Source organism: Mesocricetus auratus, unplaced genomic scaffold, assembly GCF_017639785.1.
Source record: "Mesocricetus auratus isolate SY011 unplaced genomic scaffold, BCM_Maur_2.0 Super-Scaffold_100009, whole genome shotgun sequence".
Classification (NCBI taxonomy): Eukaryota; Metazoa; Chordata; class Mammalia; order Rodentia; family Cricetidae; genus Mesocricetus; species Mesocricetus auratus.
Window position 1 is genome coordinate 52,708,307 of NW_024429193.1, and position 20,886 is coordinate 52,729,192.

Genomic DNA, 20,886 nt, shown 5'->3' on the forward strand with positions numbered 1-20,886 from the left:
CTGGGCCTTTAAAAGCTGAGCCATCTCTCCAGTCCTGGGCTGCCTTCTTAATGCAGTTAACCCCAGATTTGAGGTCTGGGTCTCAGATGTATCATTCAAACATACTCACACACCTAACACCCAAATTTTTCTTTCCCAGTGAAATTAATAACTTCACCTGTAAACAGTAAGAGATTCAAGCATAAACAGTAGGTCAGTTATTCAGAATGGGATTTCTATCCTACAAAATAGTCAGATATTCTATTTTCTTCCCAATTCTAAAACTAAATAATACACATCTATTAGACTGGCCAAAATCCAGAATGGGGCACCACTAAATGCTAGAAAGGATGCAAAATGATAGGAACTCTCATTCATTAATTGTGGGAATGTGAAATAGTATACTTTGGAAGACAGTTTGACATAATTAAAAAAAAAAAGGAAGAGAAAACCCACAGTATTTGTATTACCACACAATATAGGAATTGCACTCCTTGACTTGTAACTAAAGAAATGAAGATTTATGTGCCCCAAAAAACCCGCTTGTGAATGTTTATGAAAGGTTTGCTTATTTCTGAGGTAGGTTCTCATGTAGCCTGGGTTGGCCTCTAATATACTACGCAACCAACAATTTCCTTTTTCTTTCATTCTAATGCCTCCACCTCCCAAATGCCAGAATTGTGTGTCTGCCACCGTGTCTAGTTTATGTGGTGGGAAGCCTCCCAGAGCTTCATGCATACAAGGCCAGCACTCTTCCAACTGAGTTATATCCCCGGCCCGTCTATGATGCTTCGGTGGAGGAATGAGTAGATCAACTTCAATATACCCAGACGGTGAAATATTCAGCACTAAAATGATAAGCTAATTGTCTATGAAAAGAAAGATGGAGTTTAAATAACTTAACTTTGCTACATAATTGACGAGGTTAAGTTCAGCAATTATAACACATGTTCCACCCTGACTGGGCCCTCCCACATCAATCATTAATCAAGAAAATAATCCACAGACATGCCCACACGTCAATCTGACAGAGGTAATCCCTCTCTTGAAGTTTCCTTTTTCCAGATGATTCTAGTTTGTGTCAAGTTGGCAAAAACTAACTGTAACTGTAAGGTAAAAGGGCCAGTCAAAGAAACCTACTTTGGCCCTGACAGCAGAGCCAACTCTGACCAACTGAAACACAAAACCAACCAATCCCTAAGCACCCTGACTCCTGAACCCAGAGCCAGTGAAAGAAACACACCCAGGATCTGTAACCTTAACCCCGAGAAAGAAACACTTAATCTCTGAATCCAGAACCAAAGAAAAATACCCTGACTCTGAAACCAGTGCCAAATAAACACACCCTGTCCCTAGAATCACAGCCAGTGAAAGGAATACACCCTGACCCTAAAATTAGAGCCAAAAGACTAAACTGGACCAGTGAAAGAAACAGTTTGACCCTGAAATCAGAACCATCTCTGACCCACTAAACTAGCCAATCCCTGAACAGAAAACTAATCCCCCCCCCAGCAGAAAAACCTTTCTGTGGGAAAGCTCCACCCCTAAGAAGCCCTATATAAGCCCTTTTGTCTGTTCAGTAGCTGGCTGCCCTTTCCCACCTTGGCAGATGCCTCTCTCTCCTGGACTCATCCTTCCCAAATAAATCTCTTTTTCAAAAGAGTCTTAGGTGAAGATCTTCATTTGCCAGTGCAGATAGAAAAACTTGCTGAAACATCCCTTAGGGGACTGGGCAGAAAAACCTTGCTGAGATGTTCCTTTGGTCGGGATGGGGGTGGGGGGATGCTGAGCAAGGCTGAATAGAAGGAAGACCAGGAGAAACTTTCTGAGATGTTCCTTTAGGGGCTGAGCAAGGCTGTAGCACAAAGCAACAACTTTCCGCCAAAGCTGGAGGGGATTGCTACATTTCTGCAGGGGCTTCCCTCTCAGACTGAGAAGGGCGGAAGAAGTGCTTAGCTCTGCTAGGACCTTCGCTTAGGGGAGCAGAGCAGAGCTCAGCTCTAACAGCCCTCTCTAGGAGAGGAACAGGATTGCTATATCCTGTGGGGAGACCATCGCCCACCACACCCCAGCTTCAGATAGCCTGGCTTCCCGACAAGTTAGGACACCTTTCCCTCCAGGGCTGAGTTATCCTATTGCACGAGGGCTGAGCTGCCCCATGGCGGCTCTTGGTAGCTTGGCTTCCCGATAAGTCAGGACATCTTTCAGCTCCAAAGCTGTAACACCTATACTCGCTTACATTTTGATGTCAAAACCCAGCACTCACACACTCTTACAATAACTGTCACCGTTAAGTTGTTTTCATGCCTTTAACATCAGATAAACTCTCACAGGTTTCAGGATCTGGATCAGTGAGCCATGTTTCTAAGCTGCTTTTGGTATGTGGGCTACGAATATAGAATGAAAATTACAAATACACTGTAGGTCTAATGTGTTTCCAAATAAGAAAAATTTTAACTCACTGTTTGAATTTTTTCTTTAAAAAAAAAAACACCTTGTTTTCTTTTAAAGATTTATTTATTATGTACACAGTATTCTTGCACACCAGGAGAGGGCACCAGATTTCATTATAGATAGTTTGATATACCCGGTGGTTACTGGGAATTTAACTCAGGATCTCTGGAAGAGAAGCCAGTGCTTTTAACCTCTGAGCCATCTCTCCAGTTTTGATTTTTTTCCTTATGTCAAGTGCATTAATAAATTAGAATACAAAGTTGACTTCAAAACAGGGTTTCTCTGTGGCTTTGGAGGCTGTCCTGGAACTTGCTCTTGTAGAGGAGGCCGGTCTCAAACTCACAGAGATCTGCTGCCACTGCCACCACACCTCACCCCCTCAAGAACTTTGTTCTGACTTCATTACTTAACAAAGAGGGGGAGAGGGGGACAAAGAGCAATAGCATGAACACACATGCTCCCTCGGGAAATTCCAGAACATAGCTCTCTTCACAGTAGAGCCAGCCATTGAAAACTTAAGGATTCTATCAAATACATTTATGACATAACTCCCCAAAGTACAGAAGAACAAAAATGGGGGCTGGAGAGATAGCTCAGCAGTTAAAAAACACTTGCTGCTCTTGAGGCAGACACAGGTTCAGTTCCCATCATTCACTTTGTGGCTTACACTCCAGTTCAGGGGATCTGGCATCCACTTCTGGGTCATAGGAAAGTTCATACATAAAGAAATTGGAGAGATCTAATACTAGCAACTTAATAGTACACCTAAAAGCTCTAGAACAAAAAGAAGCAAGCTTACTCAAGAGGAGTAAATGGCAGGAAATAAATGAACTGAGGGGTGAAATCAATAAAATAGAAACAAAGAGAATACAAAGAATCAATGAAACAAAGAGTTGTTTCCAGACTAACTAAAAGGCAGAAAGAGAATATCCAAATGAACAAAATCAGAAATGAAAAGGCGGACATAACAACAGACACTATGGAAATCCAAAGAACTATTAAAATCATACTTTAAAAACCTGTTTCTCCACAAAATTAGAAAATTTAAAAGAAATGGATAGTTTTCTCAATAAGTACCACTTACCAAAGTTAAATCAAGATCAGATAAACAAGCTGGGCAGTGGTGGCCCATGTCTTTAATCGCAGCACTCAGGAGGCAAAGGCAGCTGGACCTCTGTGAGTTCGAGGCCAGCCTGGTCTACAGAGTGAGTTCCAGGACAGCCTACAAAACAAAACAGAGAAACCCTGTCTCGAAAAACAAAAACAAAACAAAACAAAAATGACATCATGGAATTTGTAGGCAAATGGATGGAACTGAAAAAGATCATCATGAGGTAACCCAGACCCAGAGAGACAAACATGGTATGTACTCACTCATAAGTAGATATTAGATGTAAAGGACAATAACACAATCTGCAGGCCCAGAGAGGCTAAATAATGAGAGCTCAAGGTGGAATGCATGGATCTCCCTGGGAAGGGAAAATAGATTTTGCAGGTGGGCTGGGGATGGGAACAGGAGGGACTAGGCAGAAGGGTAGGGGAGAGATGGAGGGAGAGTACTGGGAGAGATGACTGAAATTGTGGGGCAGTTGGGGGATGCTGTAGAAACCTAGTGTAGTGGAAACTCCCTGGAATCTATGAGTGACCCTAGCAAAGTCTTCTAGTAATGGGGGATACAGAGCCTTAACTGACCATCTTCTAAACCAGGCAAGGGTGCTAGCAGTGAGACTGGAACATCAACCCAGCCATAAAACCTTTGATCTACAGTCTGTCCTGCCTGCAAGACATGCTGTAGCAACGGTGATGTGGAATTTGTGTGAGTGGCCTACCAATAACTTGTCCAACCTGAGGCCCATACCATGAGAGGGAGCCCAAGAACCTGATCCTGCCTAGGTGGCCAGGAACCAGAGGGACAGCCCAGAGACCCAAGATAGACCTAAACACAACTGGCAAAAAAAGAAAAATAGGTCAATGAAATGATTCCTAATGACATTCTGCTATGTTCATAGATTGGTGCCTAGTCCAAATGGCATCACATTGATGTCATCCAACAACTGATGGGAGCAGTTGTAGACACCCACAGCCAAACTCTAGATGGAGCCAGAGGAACCCTGAAGAAGATGGGGAGGCAAGACTTTAGGAACCACAGGGGTCAAGGACACCACAAGAAAACCCACAGAATCAACTAACCTGGGCTCATAGGGGCTCAAAGACTGAACCGACAGATCCCATCTGGGTCTAAGATAGGTCCTCTGCATATTCCTTATGGTTGTGTAGCTTGGTGTTCTTGTTGGATTCCCAACAATGGGATTGGGGGTGTCTTTGACTCTTACTTGGGGCCCTTTACCTCCTACTGGGTTGCCACATTCAGCCATGATATAAGGGTTTATACCAGGCTTACTGTATCTTGTTAGGCCATGTAAGGTGGATATCCCCGGGAGAGCTTTCTTTTTTTCATAAAAAAGGGAAACAGAGGTGTTGATCTGGTGGAAAGGGGATAGGGGAAGGGACTTCAAGGAGTGGAGGAAAGGGAAACTGGAGTCCAAAATAAAATTTAAAAAGGTGACAAAATAGAATTTTGTTTTGTTTTGTTTTTGAAGACAGGGTTTCTCTGTGTAGCACTGGCTGTCCTGAAACTCTATAGATCAGGCTGGCCTGAAACAGAGATTCACCCGCCTCTGCCTCCTGAATGGTGGAATTAAAGGCATGTGCTGCCACCACCCAGCCAGATTGACATTTTAAATCAGGTCTATGGTTGGAGGGATGGCTCAGGAGTTAAGAGTACTGTTTGAGCTGGGCGGTGGTGGCACACACCTTTAATCCCAGCATTTGGGAAGCAGAGGCAGGTGGATCTCTGTGAGTTCGAGACCAGTCTGGTCTACAAGAGCTAGTTCCAGGACAGCCTCCAGAGCCAGAGAGACCCTGTGTCAAAAAACCAAAGGGGGGGAAAAAGAGTACTGTTTGCTCTTGATGAGCACTTAGTGTCAGTTTCCAGCATCCATACATGGCAGCTAAAACAACCATCTGTAAGTCCAGTTCCAGCTGATCAGACACCCTCTTCTGGTCTCCATGGGCCCTGCACACACATGGTGCACAAACATCCATAAAAGTTAGTAAGCCTTTTTTTAAAATTATTATTTATGTGTGTGGGTGTTTTGCCTGCAAGTATGTCTGCACCATGTACATGCTCAGTACCTGAGGAGGACACAGGAGGATGTGAACAGTTATGAACTGCCATGTTGGTGATGGGAAGCAAATTCAGATGCTCTGGAAGCCTGTAACTGCTGAGCTATCTCTCCAGCCACATTAATAAATCTCCAGAAAGAAAAGTAACAGAATAGAGAACTGAAGTCATGTCTGAGGCTGAAGAGATGACTCGGCAGCTCCTTTCCAACCATCCCTTCCCTGCAGCCCACTTCCTGTTACCCTTGCAGTCCTAACATCAAGTTCCTATTTATTACTGGAAAACGATGAGGTCATAATATTGTCATAGTCAATTCACTGTTGTTTTTTGCCACCCTCAAACCATAACAGCTGACATCAGTCCCCTCAAAGCCTTGTCTCGTTATAGGATCCTGGCCCAAAGCCCATGTTCTTTCATCTGCAACACTGAGTGTATATGGATGAATCTTCAAGTGTAAATTCTCTTAATATTGAAACCTCTAAGAAAATAAGTCATGCTCCTTTCTTCCCTAAACATTCAGTAGCTGAGAAAAAAAATAATTAGAACCCCCATCCAGATAAGGAAAAGATATGTAACCATCACTAGTGCATAGCAATAAAACTATGGTCACTTAGTATAAGTGATTGCCTCCAAAATGGTTTTCATGAATTCTCATTTACATGAGTTACATAATGCTTAACTATCAACTAAGGCTGAGATTGGGCCATGATTCTTAGAAGACAGTATAAGGTGCTCTTGGGATTATAAAAGATAAGCAAGCATCCATTTATATTATATCATCAAGCCTCATACATTACAAAACCAAGTAGAACCTTTCCTTTTCTTTTTTTTTTTTTTTTTTTTTTGGTTTCTCTGTGTAACCGCCCTAGCTGTCCTGGAACTCCCTCTATAGACCAGGCTGGCCTCAAACTCAAAGACTGCCTCTGCCTCCCCAGTGCTGGGATGAAAGGTATGTGCTGCCTCGAACTAAACTAGTGGATGAAATACTACCATAAACCCTCCCTCTGCTTTCATAGCAAAAATCTGTCATAAGAAACTCTTTACTAGCCGGGCATTGGTGGCACACGCCTTTAATCCCAGCACTTGGGAGGCAGAGGCAGGCGGATCTCTGTGAGTTCAAGGCCAGCCTGGTCTACAAGAGCTAGTTCGAGGACAGCCTCCAAAGCCATAGAGAAACCCTGTCTCGAAAAACCAAAAAAAAAAAAAAAAAAAAAGAAACTCTTTACTAACTTCCTATAGGATTCTGTAGATATCATTTCATGTCACCTATGGAACTACATGCATATTTCTTTTACAAATTAAAATCTGATGACACCGCTGAAGAGATGGCTGAGTAATCAAAGAGGATTGCTACAAAACTTGAAGATATGAAGAACCCACGGGGCAAATTGTCCTCTGACCTCCGTATATGTACCATGGCACACTTATATACACACGATAAGTATAAGAAAAAAATCTGATGACAAAGAAATGCTTCCCTTCATTCTGACTGCCAAATCACTTATAAAGCCAAATCTGAGGCTAATGTCTCAGCTCTATACTCTAAACATCGATTTTCCCAATTCCAACTGACCTTTAACTGATGTTTCATTTTCCCCTTTCTGGATAGTTTGGTGTTAATACAGCTTGCTGCTATCCTGTTGCCTCTATAGCATTAGTGAAATCACTGTATAAAATACAGTCAGAATAAATAAAAACTGAGCACAAACAATAAGAAAACAATGGCAATAGAACTGCTACAAGTATGAATACCAACTTAAAAACATTTCAAGAGTTATTATTTATTTGGGGGAGGGGCACATACACACACGACACAGTGTATGAAAGGAGGTCAGACAACAACCTTTGGGAGCCAGTTCTCTCCTTCTATTAAATGGGTTCTGAGGATTGATCTCAGGTCATCATGCCAGATCACCAAACATTTTTTTTAAATGTACTTATTGAGTGTAGTAGAGTATACTTTGTACCACAGCATATGTGTGAATGAACGTCAGAGAATAAACATGTAGAAGCTGGTTCTCTCCTTCAACAATGTGAGTCAGGGGTATCCAACTTAAGCTTGCAAGCTTGGCAGCAAGCACCTTACCTAAGTCATCTCACCAGGATTCCTCTTTTTTTTTCTTGACAGTGTCTCATGTATCCCAAACTGGCCTCAAACATTCTACTGTAGCTGACACTGACCTAGAACTAATCATCCTGAACACTGGGATTACAGGCATGTACCCTGTACTCCATTTTTTGTGGTGCTGTAGGTAGAACTTGGGGTCTGTGCATGCTAATGGAGTACTCTACTGACTGAGTTACACCCTCAGGTCCTGCATGGCAGCTTTGACAGTTTAAATAAAGATTCCTAATGAAGGCAGAGATTGTCACAGAAAAACGTCCTGAAAGAGCTCACAACTAAGAAAGACACACTACCTGTTGAGACATGAGAGTGAGGAAACTGCTCAGGCGAGAAACAGATGTTAAGGTCCAGGATGAAAGAGCACTCAGAGAACTGCAATAAACCAGCTTTGGTTTTTTTTTTTCCCCCTTTGGTAAACCACTTGGTCAGAATAGAGGGAGGGTGTTTCAGGAGTGATGAGCCATGACACTGAAGAGGTACTTTAGATGCCACATTAAGAACGTTTGGATCCTAATCTAAAAAGCATGCCTAGAAATACAAGAACAGTTTACTCAAGAAAAAAAGACCTTCAAAAATGATGACAGCTACCAGGTATACTGAATAAACACAACCCCTAAAATGATCAGAGAAATATCTCCATCCTATCCTTACCCCATCCTTACCACCTACCAATACTACCATGTAACATTCTCCTTTAACAATGGGATCAATCCCTGGCAGGCTGAAGGGGAACAAGGAAGGAGACGCTGGGACTCCCAGACTGCCCATTCTCTTCTCCATTTGATAGGTGGACTTACAAGTAGCTCTACAAGAAAATGAAGGAACTCTGAAAGCCGTTTGTCTCACCCCAAGGCAAGCAGCAAGACCATTAAGATTTTATGTTTCCAATTGTTCCAATCACAGTTTCTAATACAGAAACAAAACCATGCAGTGTTTCAGTCCTGGCTTCACTCTGTTTCACAGAGATTTGCATTTCTGAGTTCTCAGGCTTCAACAGCAATTCAGTTAAGAAGAGACAACCAGTATCATCCTGAGCGCTGAGATAGGCTTTCCAGGGCTGTGCCCCGGCCCTGCTCATTGCAATGGTCTGAACGTTCACTACTTTTAGAGCCATTTGGAGAGTGTCGGGCTGGACTTCTCCCTGCCAAGAAAACACCTGTTGATGAGCAACTTTGAGGTTAAGCCATGTTTTCTCAAAATACTCAGCAGTAAGCTGGAGATTGGGGACCAGCATGAGAGCTTCAGAATCAGGAGATGCTTGTGTTCCTTCTTTGTTCTCCTCAGAAGTCAACTGACCTAAAAGAGTCAGAAAGCTTTTGTAAGAGATGCTCTTAATCAGCATTTTTGCTTAATATTCCAAAACACCCAATGTGCTGCCAAACATGGTGGTACCCACTTGTACTCCTAGTACTTGGGGTGGGGGATGAAAGCAGGAGGGTTAAGGGAAGTTTTGGGTTAGCTCAAGGCCCTATTGTGTCTCATAAACATAAAAGCAAAACACATTTATACTGTGACTTCTGTCTTCAGATAAATGGCTTAAATAACCAGTGATGAACTCCCCTCACAAAAGATTCAAATTCAGGCAACAGTCTGAATTCAGCTACGGTACTTTACTTCCACCAGTCACCACAAGGGGCGGTGGAAAGCTTTCCCATGACAGGATGTAAGGTAAACAATATTTTTACCTGATGTGGCCAAGGATGCATTGGCAGGAAGTTCAAGGCGATGACGCTCTATCTTCTGGCATTTAGAGATGATTGCCCAGTGGGCTTTGCCATACACTGGCACCAGTGTGTTGAAATCTGAAGCCCAACTATTCACAGGTCGTTCTGGCAGATCCTCCAAAAGTCCAAGAGAAGGGTCAGATTTAGGACTATACAGGATCTGCTTAACTTTATCAACACCAACTAACAGGAGGCGATAATAGAAGAGACCTCGGTCTCGTACAGCCATATCCTTCTCTTCCTCTGAGAGAAAAGAAGGGATTGAGTTAAATAAACAAGCAAACAAACACCCTACACTCCGCCACCCAACTCTGTGTCAACCATAAGAGGAGAGAAAAATGAAGAAGGTAAGATATATTAGAAAGTATCATATCCTTCCCAAGTCCCAGACATGATTTACCAGGACTTTTAGCATGAGTCTCAGCAAGTACTATTACTCTGGAAAACCTACCTATGCAGTAGTGCAATAGACGTCCCAGCATGTCTTGGCACTCAGCAGGGCGTGAGAGGAAAAGGCGCATTAGTGCAGTCAGTAGCTCCATCTTAACAGCAGGAAATGTCTCAGACTTCACATTTTCTACAAAGTCTTCCAACACATAAGGAGCATTGGGGATTTTTTCCCCATGGACCCCAAGTAACCAAATAAGTGCCTGTTTTCCCTAGGAATGAGAAAAAAAGAGATACTTCATATATGGCTGTCCAAACAGGGGAAATAGTAGACAGTCACGTGTTTTGCTTTTCCCTCGAGTCAACAGATAAACTACACCCTTTCATTGGTATCAATTTTGCACTGTATGGCCTGCTCCACTACTTCTCTAAATTAACAAGAATGAAACTCTAATGCACAGGGGCTTGGGGTTAGGGATGCAGTGCAGTTGCAAAATGCCAACTTAGCAGGCATAAGACCCTGAGTTTGATGCCCAGAATCACACACACACAAAACCGGGTGTGAGGTCCAAATAGAAAAAGAAAACAAAAGCCAGGCGGTGGTGGTCCATGCCTTTAATCCTAGCACTCAGGAGGCAGAGGAAGGCAGATGTCTAAGTTTGAAGCTAGCCTGGTCCAGGGCGGTCAAGGCTACACAGAAACCCTGTAGGGTGTGAGGATCACATTTATAACCCCTCACTCAGCTGATAGGGGCAGGAGGATTAGAGCCCAAAGTCAGTCAGCTTACACAGTGAGTTTAATGACAGCTTGGTCTATGCAAGACACTATCCTGGGCTATGTGAGACACTATCAAAAGGAGACTAAAAAGAAAAAAGAAAGAAAAAAATGCTATAATGCAGAAAGGGAAACTCAAAACTTTTGTTAGCCTATGCTGTTTAAGCAATAAATAAAGCTTTCTCAGTTTGGGGCCTTTTGCCCAATATAAGGTTTAATGTTTCTTCCTTTCCTTTCTGTTTTTTTTTTTTTTTTTTTTTTTTTTGGTATTTATGACACAGGGTTTCTCTGTATTGTTTTGGAGGCTGTTGGTCCAGCCTTTTGTTTTTTTAACTATGCAGCTATAGCTGTTGTGGACTCAGTATGTAGATCAAGATGGTCTCAAACTCACAGAGATCCACTAGCCTCTGCTCCTAAGTGTTGGAATCCAAAGTGTGTGCTAAGATTTCCAATATAAACTACTGCAAGAATTTCTTGAAATCTTTTTATGAAAGTGGTTACTAACTTAGAATATACACCAGAATCATCTGTGACAAGCCCATCTGTCTAAGTCTCCCTACCCTAGATATTTAATTTAGCAGACTTTGTGGGGAGGAGGGAAACAAATTTCTGTAAAAATCCCACAAACAAAAAATACCACACAGGCCAGACATGGTGGAGCACATCTTTAATCCTAGCATGCAAGAGGCAGAGGCAGGCCAGTCTAGTCTACATACTGAGCACCACACCAGCCAGGGCTATATAGTGAGACCCTGTCTCAAAAACTGACAAACATAAAAACTACCATCAATAAAAAAATTCCAAGGTATAAATCTCTGACTCATAATTATTCAAGAGGACAATGGCATCAAAGAATTTGCTACTGAAACTATAGATAAGTCTCCTTTTTATAATTTTTGGGTTATTTGTATCCCAAAGAGAACCTGAGACATAAGCAAGCCTGAGTTCTTACTTGGACACAGGTTGTTAAAAAGAGTAATTAGGTTCTATTTCAGGGTTAGAGATTGTCTCAGTGGTGGAAGTGTCTGCCTAGCCTGAGTTTGGTCCCCAGTACCACAAAACCAAACCAAATACAAACTCCATTTCAGAAGGCAGGGTCCTGTAATCCCTTCTATGATTACAAGTAAAAAGAGAATTATATTCTACCTCACTGTCTTGAATGTTCTCCTCACAGCCAGGCAGGGCCTGACACACAGCTTCAGTACACTGAGGGCACAACCAAACCAGGTCTCGGAAAGCCTGCACCACCACTGCAATAGAGCCCAGGACACAAGAGCACAGGGTTAGCAAGTTCATGCAGGAAAGAATTCTAAGAAGAGTTGTGTATTTGGATTTGATTTCTGACTGAATTTCTGGAAAACAGGTTTCAGAGGGGTGGTTATTAATTAATTGAGAAATGGAGATACACATGAATTTTACACATATCAAACTGACATGAAGATAAGTGAATAAATAGAAAAGCACTTTGTAAATACAATGCTGTGGACAAATGTAGATAGTGTTGCTGACAGACACTGAACACAGTTCTGAGACTGATGGCATGAGCAGGGTGCCTAAACTGCAAAATTTAAGAAGACACATGACACTTGGCACTTATATAACCCTGAGGATAAGATCTTCCTAAATTTTGCATTGTAGGAGCCTTCCTTGCCTCACTTCAGCCTAGTCTTGGAAGCTGAATGAAGCTCTTTTTGAGGAGGGGTAAAGATAAGAGGGCTTCCTGGTACCTTCATTATCTATAGTATAGCCCTGTCACCCCAAAAGGCAGGAGTCTACCCTATTAAATCTAAAGAGTGCATGCTTCTCTGATAGCAACAGATGATGATGCAAGGACATGTGTAAGCCTATATAACTGAAATTCATTTAATAAAAGAGATTTTTTTAAACAACTACTGTTTGCTGGGTACTTGATTAAGAGAGAGAGAGAGAGAGAGTGAGAGAGAGAGAGAGAGAGAGAGAGAGAGAGAAGAGAAGAGAAGGAATGAATAAAGGAAGGAAGGAGGGAGGTAGGTAGGTTGATTTTTTTAGGAAGGCAGGCATTACCTGTAGTGATGTGTTCTTGTCGGAGGCCCAGCAACTCTGTTAGAATCTGAACACACTGGTCTGTGTAAGTCTTGGCAATGCTACCTACAGAGGATGGAAAGGTGAAATTCTAGCATGTTCTAAAACCATTTCCTGTTACTCAGAGGCGAATGCAAATTGCACACCAGTAATCCCAGCAGTTGAGAGGCTGCAGCAGGAGGATCACAAATTAGAGGCTAGTCTGGATTACACAGCAAGACTGTCTTTATTTGTTTGTTTGTTTGTTTTTTTACGAGACAGGGTTTCTCTGTATTGTTTTGGAGGCAGTTGGTCCAGCCTGGCCTCGAACTCACAGAGATCTGCCTGCCTCTGCCTCCCGAGTGCTGGGATTAAAGGCGTGTGCCACCACTGCCCAGCAAAAGACTATGTTTTAAAAATAAAAAACACGCCTATAGGTATGTCTGTAACAGTGTTTCCACAAAGGTTTATCTGAAGAGGGGACCCATCCTGAATATGGCAGGCACCATTACACGGGTTGGGATTCCAGAATGAATTAAAAGGAAAAAGTGAACTTAGCACCAGAACCCATCCTTCTCTACTTCTTGAATGAAAATGTATGATGACCAGCTGCCTCACACTTCCGCCATGGTGGACTGTATTCCCTCAGACTGTAAGCCAACATAAATTCTTCTCTCCTTAAGTAGCTTCATATCAGGTATTTTGGTTATAGGAACAAGAAAAATAACTAATACAGCAACCAAAGTCATCCTTAAAAGAAAAAAAATCATTAATTACAATTGAGTAAAATACCCACTGTTCTTTTTATTTTTTGTTTGGTTTTTCCGAGACAGGGTTTCTCTGTATTGTTTTGGAGGCTGTCCTGGAACTCACTCGGCAGACCAGGCTGGCCTTGAACTCACAGAGATCCACCTGCCTCTGCCTCCCGAGTGCTGGGATTAAATGCGTACGCCACCAACGCCCGGCTCCCACTCCCACTGTTCTTGATTGCCTTACAAGACCATAAGTTGTTATATATATATATTATTTTGGATAGAAGATAACATAAAGACAGTATAAATTTTAAGTATTGTTGTTCAAGTTACCTATATTGTCTATCTTGAGAAACATCTGCCTTGATTTAAAATAACTCCTTTCCCTTGTATGTAATCACTGACCCAAAACATGACCCAAAATGATGATACTTTGTCTCTGAGACAAGATTCATTTACTACTGTCCTCTCTGGTTTCCCTGACTACGCTGACCTTGGGTCACAAGAAGTACGGGCAGCAGGTACTGAAGAGCCCCAACAGTTAGCCTCCCCAATAGTTGGAAAATTACTAAGTTATCCTGTCCTTGAACGTGAGCAGCTACACTTAAACATTTTCCCCTGGTGGTCCTCAAGGACTTGAAAATATTTCCCAGACCTCAGTCCTCAAGGACTTGAGAACTTTCCCCAGACCTCAAGGTTCCAGGTCGGTCACAAAGTTCAGTCAGGGCACAGATGTTGCCTAAGACAGATAATGAGCCAGTCAGCCAGACAGCCACAAGCATACGTGATTCATGAAGGTCTGGCACCAACTTCCAAGCTCCCCTTGTACCCCCACCACCCCGTTTGCGGTTTTAGGCTTTAAAAACTTGCTGTAATTTCTGCTCAGGGTTCACTCCTTCCTAAGGCTGCTGAACCCCGGCGCACCGGCTTAATAAAAATCCTGTTGCATTTTGCAGTGAACTTCGGCTCCCAGGTGGTCTTTGGGGCGAGGGTCCTGAGAGAAAGACGGCAGGGTCTTTCAGTACTATACCTATGGCAAGGATGGCAGCCTGTGCAAAGTCTGCAGACACGTCAGTGCAGTACCCTCGGAGTTCTCCCAGCACCTGCTGCACATTCTCATCATTCACCAGCTCACACAGCACTTCCACCTTCTGTAGCTTGATATAGTGCGGCTCCGAGTAAGAGCAGAAAAACTTTTTGTAGTGGCTGCTGAAGTGACCTGGCAAACTATGCAAGACTTGGCGAACATGACAGAGGGCAGCAAAACAGAGCTCACGGCTCTCTGAAGAACAGGCAGCTAGCAAGGGTCCCTTGACTCGTACAAGCACATCCGTTTGTACATGGGGGAACTTTTTTGCCAAGATCAGAAAAAGTTTGGTGGCTCCCATCACCACAGCTATGCTGCTACTCTTGAGATAGCTGTCCAACAAATTGAGAATATCAAACAGTTCCTCCTCACTTCGAGGTTGGTAGCGGAGCAGAAAGTTCAATACCTCAGCCTGGCCCCATTGATCCAATTTTGACATTCTGTCCAAAATGAAAACAAAGCACTATTTTAATAACAAATAAAACATTCTCCATACAACTACCATAAGCCAAATGGCTATTCATCATAACAAAAGGGGAAGAGAATTCTTAAAATACAGTATGACATCTTCTTCCCTCCCTCCCTACCTCCCTCCCTTCTGAGACAGGGTTTCTCTGTATAACTAGCTGTCCTGGAACTAGATCTGTAGACCAGGCTGACCTCAAACTCATAGAGATCAGCCTGCCTCTGCCTCCCAAATGCTGGGATTAAAGGCGTGTACCACCACCGCCTGGCTTAAATTCTTTTTACATTTTAAAATATAAACTTTACAGCCCACAATAAAGACTGTTTAGATAGTGCAGTGAGGAAAGTTGTTACCAAGCTTGTGGACCTAAATTCAATCTCCAGAACTCACATGGTCACAGACACACATACACCCCCCACACACACACACACACACGATAATAATGAGATTTTTTTTTAATTCTAAGGTGCTGGAGATATGACTCAATGGGTAAGAACATGTAGTACTCTTCCACAGGATATGAGCTTGTTCCCCAGCAAGGTGGCTGGCAACCACCCATAACTCCCACTCCAGGAAGTTTCAACCCCTCTGGTCTTTGGGGACATCTTACTTTCATATGCACATATCTAGACACACACACACACACACACACAATTAAAATAAAACATTCATCTTAAAAAGAAATCCCAAGACAAGTTGATAGTACAAGTGTATACCTGTCTAAAACCAAAGATATGATCAATATATAACAGATCCAAAGTCTCTACGTTAATTTTTTTCCAGTACTGGAGACTGAACCCAGGGCTCATATATGCTAGCTAGTGAGTGTTAGGATTTGGTGGTGGTGGTGATTTTTACAGACAGGGTTTCTCTGTGTGGCCTTGGCTGTCCTAGAACTTGCTTTGTAGACCAGGCTAGCTTCAAACTCACAGAGATCCACCTGCCTCTGATTCCCAAGTGCTGGGATTAAAGGTATATGATACCACACCTATCACTAGCAATTATTTTACTGCTGAACTATATATTATACCTCTAATTTCAGATTTTCTATATTTTTCCTAAGGTTTATTTTTATTTATGTGTGAGTATTTTGCCTATATTTAAGTGTATTGCATGCATGCATGCCTAGTCCCCCTAGGAGGCCAGAAAAGGGTGTTGGATAACCGACCTGGAGTCATAAGCAGTTGTGAGTCACCATGTGGATGGTGGGGATTGAACCTGGGTCCTCTGAAAGAGCAGTCAGTGCTCTTAACCACTAAGCCATCTTTCCAAGATCCCAGATTTTCTAAATATTAAGATAAATGGCTCAGTTTGGGGGGACATAATAAGTACTACATAATGAATTTATCTTCACAGCTTGTTTTTACATCTTTACATATCAAGAAAAATAAGTCACATAAAAGAAATTCTCTCAGTGAAATATAAGGAAATTAATAATTGCGGTAAACTTGAAGTTACTTCTGGGCGGGCAAGATGGCTCAGCGGGTAAAAGTGTTTGCTATATAAACCTAATGATTTGAGTTCTAGTGGAACCCGTATGAAAGTAGGAGAGAATCACCTGGCATACGTATACACAACCCACAAATCACCACCCTCATCATACACAATAATAAAGTAAGACTTAGTTTAATTCACCAACAAGATCTTACCATGATTCATAACTCATAATAAAAAGAGCATCCAAACCTATTTAAGAGATGGTGGGCAATGGGCTTATTAATGACAACACCTCCTTCATGTTTTAAAATTTCCTCTAGAGACCTCAGACAGTTCACAACCACAATTGGATCCTGGTCACGCAGGAGACTGTATAACTCATTGACTAGAGCGCCATCTAAAACAAAGATCAAAGAGTCACAAATAAAAGAAAATTTGAGTCATAGGGCTAGAACCAGAGTAGCAGCTCTGGGCAGACAAAGTTATATCTCTGCTAAAACAAAATCAAAATTAAAAACAAAAACCAAAGGCAACAAATAACATCATTTTGGGTATCAGACAGGACACATAAATTAAGAAATCAATTTCTTTCAAAGACTGAAGAGCTAAAACAAGAACAGATGAAATTAAAACAAACATCTGATTTAGGGAAATATGCACAGTCATGGAAATACATTATAATTTTCTGCCAAGCAACATAGTTTTTTTCTTTCAAAATTATATACACAATAGAGACACAAATAAACATTGAGCATGGTGAATGCTCTTACCCACTTCAGAGTCTCCATGAAGATTATGCATCTTGGCACAGCCAAGGACAGCAACTCTTCTGACATAGGAAGCTTTATCCCGCAGACCATTAAGAACAGGCTGTTGGATATATTCCTGTACACCAGGCATCCTAAGAAACACATCCTGGAGTCAAGCAGAGCTTGAAATACTAGTTTTGACATAAGTAAACTCTTCTTCAACTAACAGAGGTTTAGTTTAAATTTAATAATTCATGTTTGAATGTTTATTTATTAGGTCACAAGAAATTGGAGGGAGGCTGGAGAGACGGCTCAGAGGTTAAGAGCACTGACTGCTCTTCCAGAGTTCAATTCCCAGCAACTACATGGTGACTCACAACCATCTGTAATAAGATCCGATGCCCTCTTCTGGCATACAGCAGGCAGGACACTGTATACATAATAAATAAAATAAATCTTAAAGAAAATTGGAGAAAGCCTCTATCAAATTTAAAAGGCTATAATTTGACTTTTCTTTTAAGAATAATGCTACAGTCAGCACAAATTGTTACAATAATAACTAATTAAAATTTTTAACTGAATGAAACTCAACTATTTTACCAAGATAAAGGAAAACCACCTTTAATAAAACCATGAGATACAGTTTAGAAGGTCAAAGTAAGGCCGGGCGGTGGTGGCGCACGCCTTTAATCCCAGCACTTGGGAGGCAGAGACAGGCGGATCTCTGTGAGTTCGAGGCCGGGCTGGACCGATAGCCTCCAAAACAATACAGAGAAACCCTGTCTCATAAAAACCAAAAAAAAAGGTCAAAGTAATAACTGAAAATCTGAGTTCAAGGAAGAACAGTACTTTCCTGAGTATTAGGGACTTAGGCTGTCCTCATTAAAAATCTGCTAACTCATTAGCCACTGAGGACCAGACGGGAGTAAAGTACTCACCTGAGGCTACACATACTCCGGAGTGCCAGTCCTCGAACCATTGGGTTGGGGTCTGAGCAGTCTTTGCATAGTGTATTGATGGCCAAGAGCGCCAGATCTGGTTTCAAAGGTGCATATGTGCCCATATACAGATAAACCAACTTTTTCTGAACAATATCTACAGTGGCACTGGCCTTCACCATTTCCATGAAAACACCAGACATGTCCAAGCCCTGAGTCATGTGCCTGGAAGGAATATACAGAGCAGGAGGAAGTCAAACACACAAGCCCCAATCTATAAGAGGAGTTTTATTTATACATGTTCTAGTTATCTAAATTATGATCCTTCAGAGAGCTGTAATTAGGTCTACCTTGTCTATTATACCACACAAAACTTCCTATTATGGGCCTGCAACTGTTACTCTATGTGTTCAACTCTTGATTCCTTAGTACATTCCAATGAAATGATATGGGGATGGTACATTCAACTTTAACATTCCAGAGACATGACATGGAGATAACATCTTTCAAAGGTATAGGCTGGAGAGGGAGTTCAATGGCCAATTGTTATTTCTGTTGCTCTTCTAAAAGAGCTGGGTTCAGTTCCCAGGACCCACACGGTAGTTCATAACCATCCATAACTACAGTTCCAGGGGATCTGACGCCTTCTGACATACACAGGCACCAGGTATGTATGTGGTGCACTTATAAATGTAGGAAAACACTCATACACTCATTTAAAAAAAAGTAAAAACAAAAACCTGGGCATGGTAATGCACAACTATAATATGAGCCCTTGGGAGGCATAGGCAGGTGGACCTAAGTCTGAGGTCAGCCTGGTCTACACAGTGAGTTCTCAGGACAGCCAGGGCTGTCTCAAATCAAAATAAAACCCAACAGAGAAGGTGTAGCTTCAGAGGTTTAGGAATTCAAGATTAACTAAGAAGCCAGCTAAGAGCATCACTGATTTAAAAATTCCAGTGTAAGTACTTGAATTAATGGACAGAACACAGACCAAATTCACATGCTACCATGGAAAACAGGAAACATTTCACACAATACTTTAGCTAAATGATCACCTCCCTAGGAAATGTGATATGGCTAATGATATATGCTATACAGCATGGACAAGAACTGAACATTCAGCCAGATGTTGGTGGCGCACGTCTTTAATCCCAGTACTCGGGAGGCAGAGGCAGGCGGATCTTTGTGAGTTCAAGGCCAGCTTGGTCTACAAGAGCTGTTCCAGAACAGCCTCTAAAGACACAGAGAAACCTTGTCTCAAAAAACAACAACAACAAAAAAAACCTGAACATTCATTCCTTGGGTGACATGATAAAAAGCTTAGACTTCATTCCATTGATTACTGTTTCTATTGTGGAACCAAACTACTGCACAGAATCAGCTGAGACATTTGTTTAAAGTACAGTCCCAGGATTCTATCTCCTCATAATAAAATCAGACTCAATCCCTGGGTCACACTGTTTAAAAAGCATCCCAAGCAAGTTTTGTGTCCTACTGACATTTTAGAGTTATAGCTATAGATTAATTACGTGTTCAAATATATATAATAGAAAACCTCTAACTGCAGTAAGGCGACAAGGCCACTTGCTAATAAACTACACAACAGGCTTTGGTAATGACGGCCTGAGCCAACACTACAGCCTTAATAACGAAGAGGATAGCTACAGTGTTTCATGCCGCCTGACACTAGAAGAGAAGGGTAATGTTGTCAATGTGGATCATCATGCTTAGTGAGATACCTGGTGACATTCACAACACAAATACAGGCAGAATAGCAGGTTTGAGGAGAAGAATGCTGGTATTATTTTGGTCATATCTTCAAAGAACTATCCAGGTAGAAATTGCAAGCAAGCAGAGAAATATATATATGTCTGAATATTAAAAAAAAAAAAACTGGCCGGACAATGGTGGCTGCACACTCTTTTAATCCCTTTGATCCCAGCACTCGGGAGGCAGAGGTAGGCAGATCTCTGTGAGTTCGAGGCCAGCCTGGTCTACAAGAGCTAGTTCCAGGACAGCCTTCAAAGCCACAGAGAAACCCTGTCTGGAAAAAACAAAAAAGATACAACTGCCTTGTATGAAGGTTCATTTACGTTTTCAGAGTGGTTGCCGGTAGACGGCCCTGAAGAGGATTAAAAGCAGGGCAGGATAGGGAAGGTGGAGGCGGGGGTTAGAATTCTTAGGTGGGTTGGTGATACCTAATAACTCGCTGGATGACATTCCGGTAGCGCAGCCTATCAGCCTGAATATGAGGGTTACACAGAGCCTTCTTCAGTTCCTTCACCACGTCCTCGGAGCCAAGGTATGGCATCTTCGCCAACAGTCAAGGGACAGTTTCCACAGACCCGTGTGGGAACTCGTGGGCTCCTTCTAGTCCCGGTGTGGGAGCCTGAGTAAAGGAAATTTGGTCAGTGAAGACACTACAGGCGAGGTGGTGTCACTTAGCAGTGCCTTCCCCAAGGCGGAACACAAACTTCACCCCTCGGGCGTCTGGCGAGCCCCGACCTTGACCCTTCAGGCGCCGACCCGAGCCCGGCAGGCCGCTCGCTCTGTCCGGCAGATCTCCTCAACGATCTGTAGGCTCAGTTAGGCATGCGATGCCCACCAGCGAAAGGCAGACTAATCACAGCCTCCGCCTCCAGGACTAGGAGCCGAGGCCAACACACAACGCCCCAGCCTGCTTCCTCCGGAAATCCCGCCCCCTCGCCCTGAGAGTCACTGAAGCCGTGCCCCAGACGCGCCGAGCGCCGAGCGCAGGCCGGACCGACCTCAGGACGCCCTTCCCCC

The 20,886-nt window shown here is 42.6% G+C and overlaps 1 protein-coding gene across 2 annotated transcripts; it reads right to left on the bottom strand.

Annotated features, from left to right (window-relative positions):
- Nucleotides 1–7,378: 7,378 nt before the first annotated feature.
- On the bottom strand, nt 7,379–20,811 carry Ap4b1 (adaptor related protein complex 4 subunit beta 1). 2 transcript variants are annotated; one of them, XM_040752123.1, is made up of 11 exons: nt 20,605–20,811; nt 20,298–20,488; nt 18,097–18,321; nt 17,180–17,310; nt 16,659–16,806; nt 14,450–14,946; nt 12,671–12,754; nt 11,774–11,877; nt 9,918–10,125; nt 9,428–9,709; nt 7,379–9,038 (listed from the first exon to the last, which is right to left on the bottom strand). In XM_040752123.1, the coding sequence occupies exons 2-11, from the start codon at nt 20,408–20,410 to the stop codon at nt 8,611–8,613; spliced, it is 2,220 nt and encodes a 739-aa protein (XP_040608057.1). In that variant the 5' UTR covers nt 20,411–20,488; nt 20,605–20,811; the 3' UTR covers nt 7,379–8,610. The 2 variants fall into 2 exon arrangements, with proteins under 2 accessions (XP_040608057.1, XP_040608056.1); XM_040752122.1 differs by having other exon boundaries at nt 20,298–20,811.
- Between the last annotated feature and the right edge of the window lie 75 nt (nt 20,812–20,886).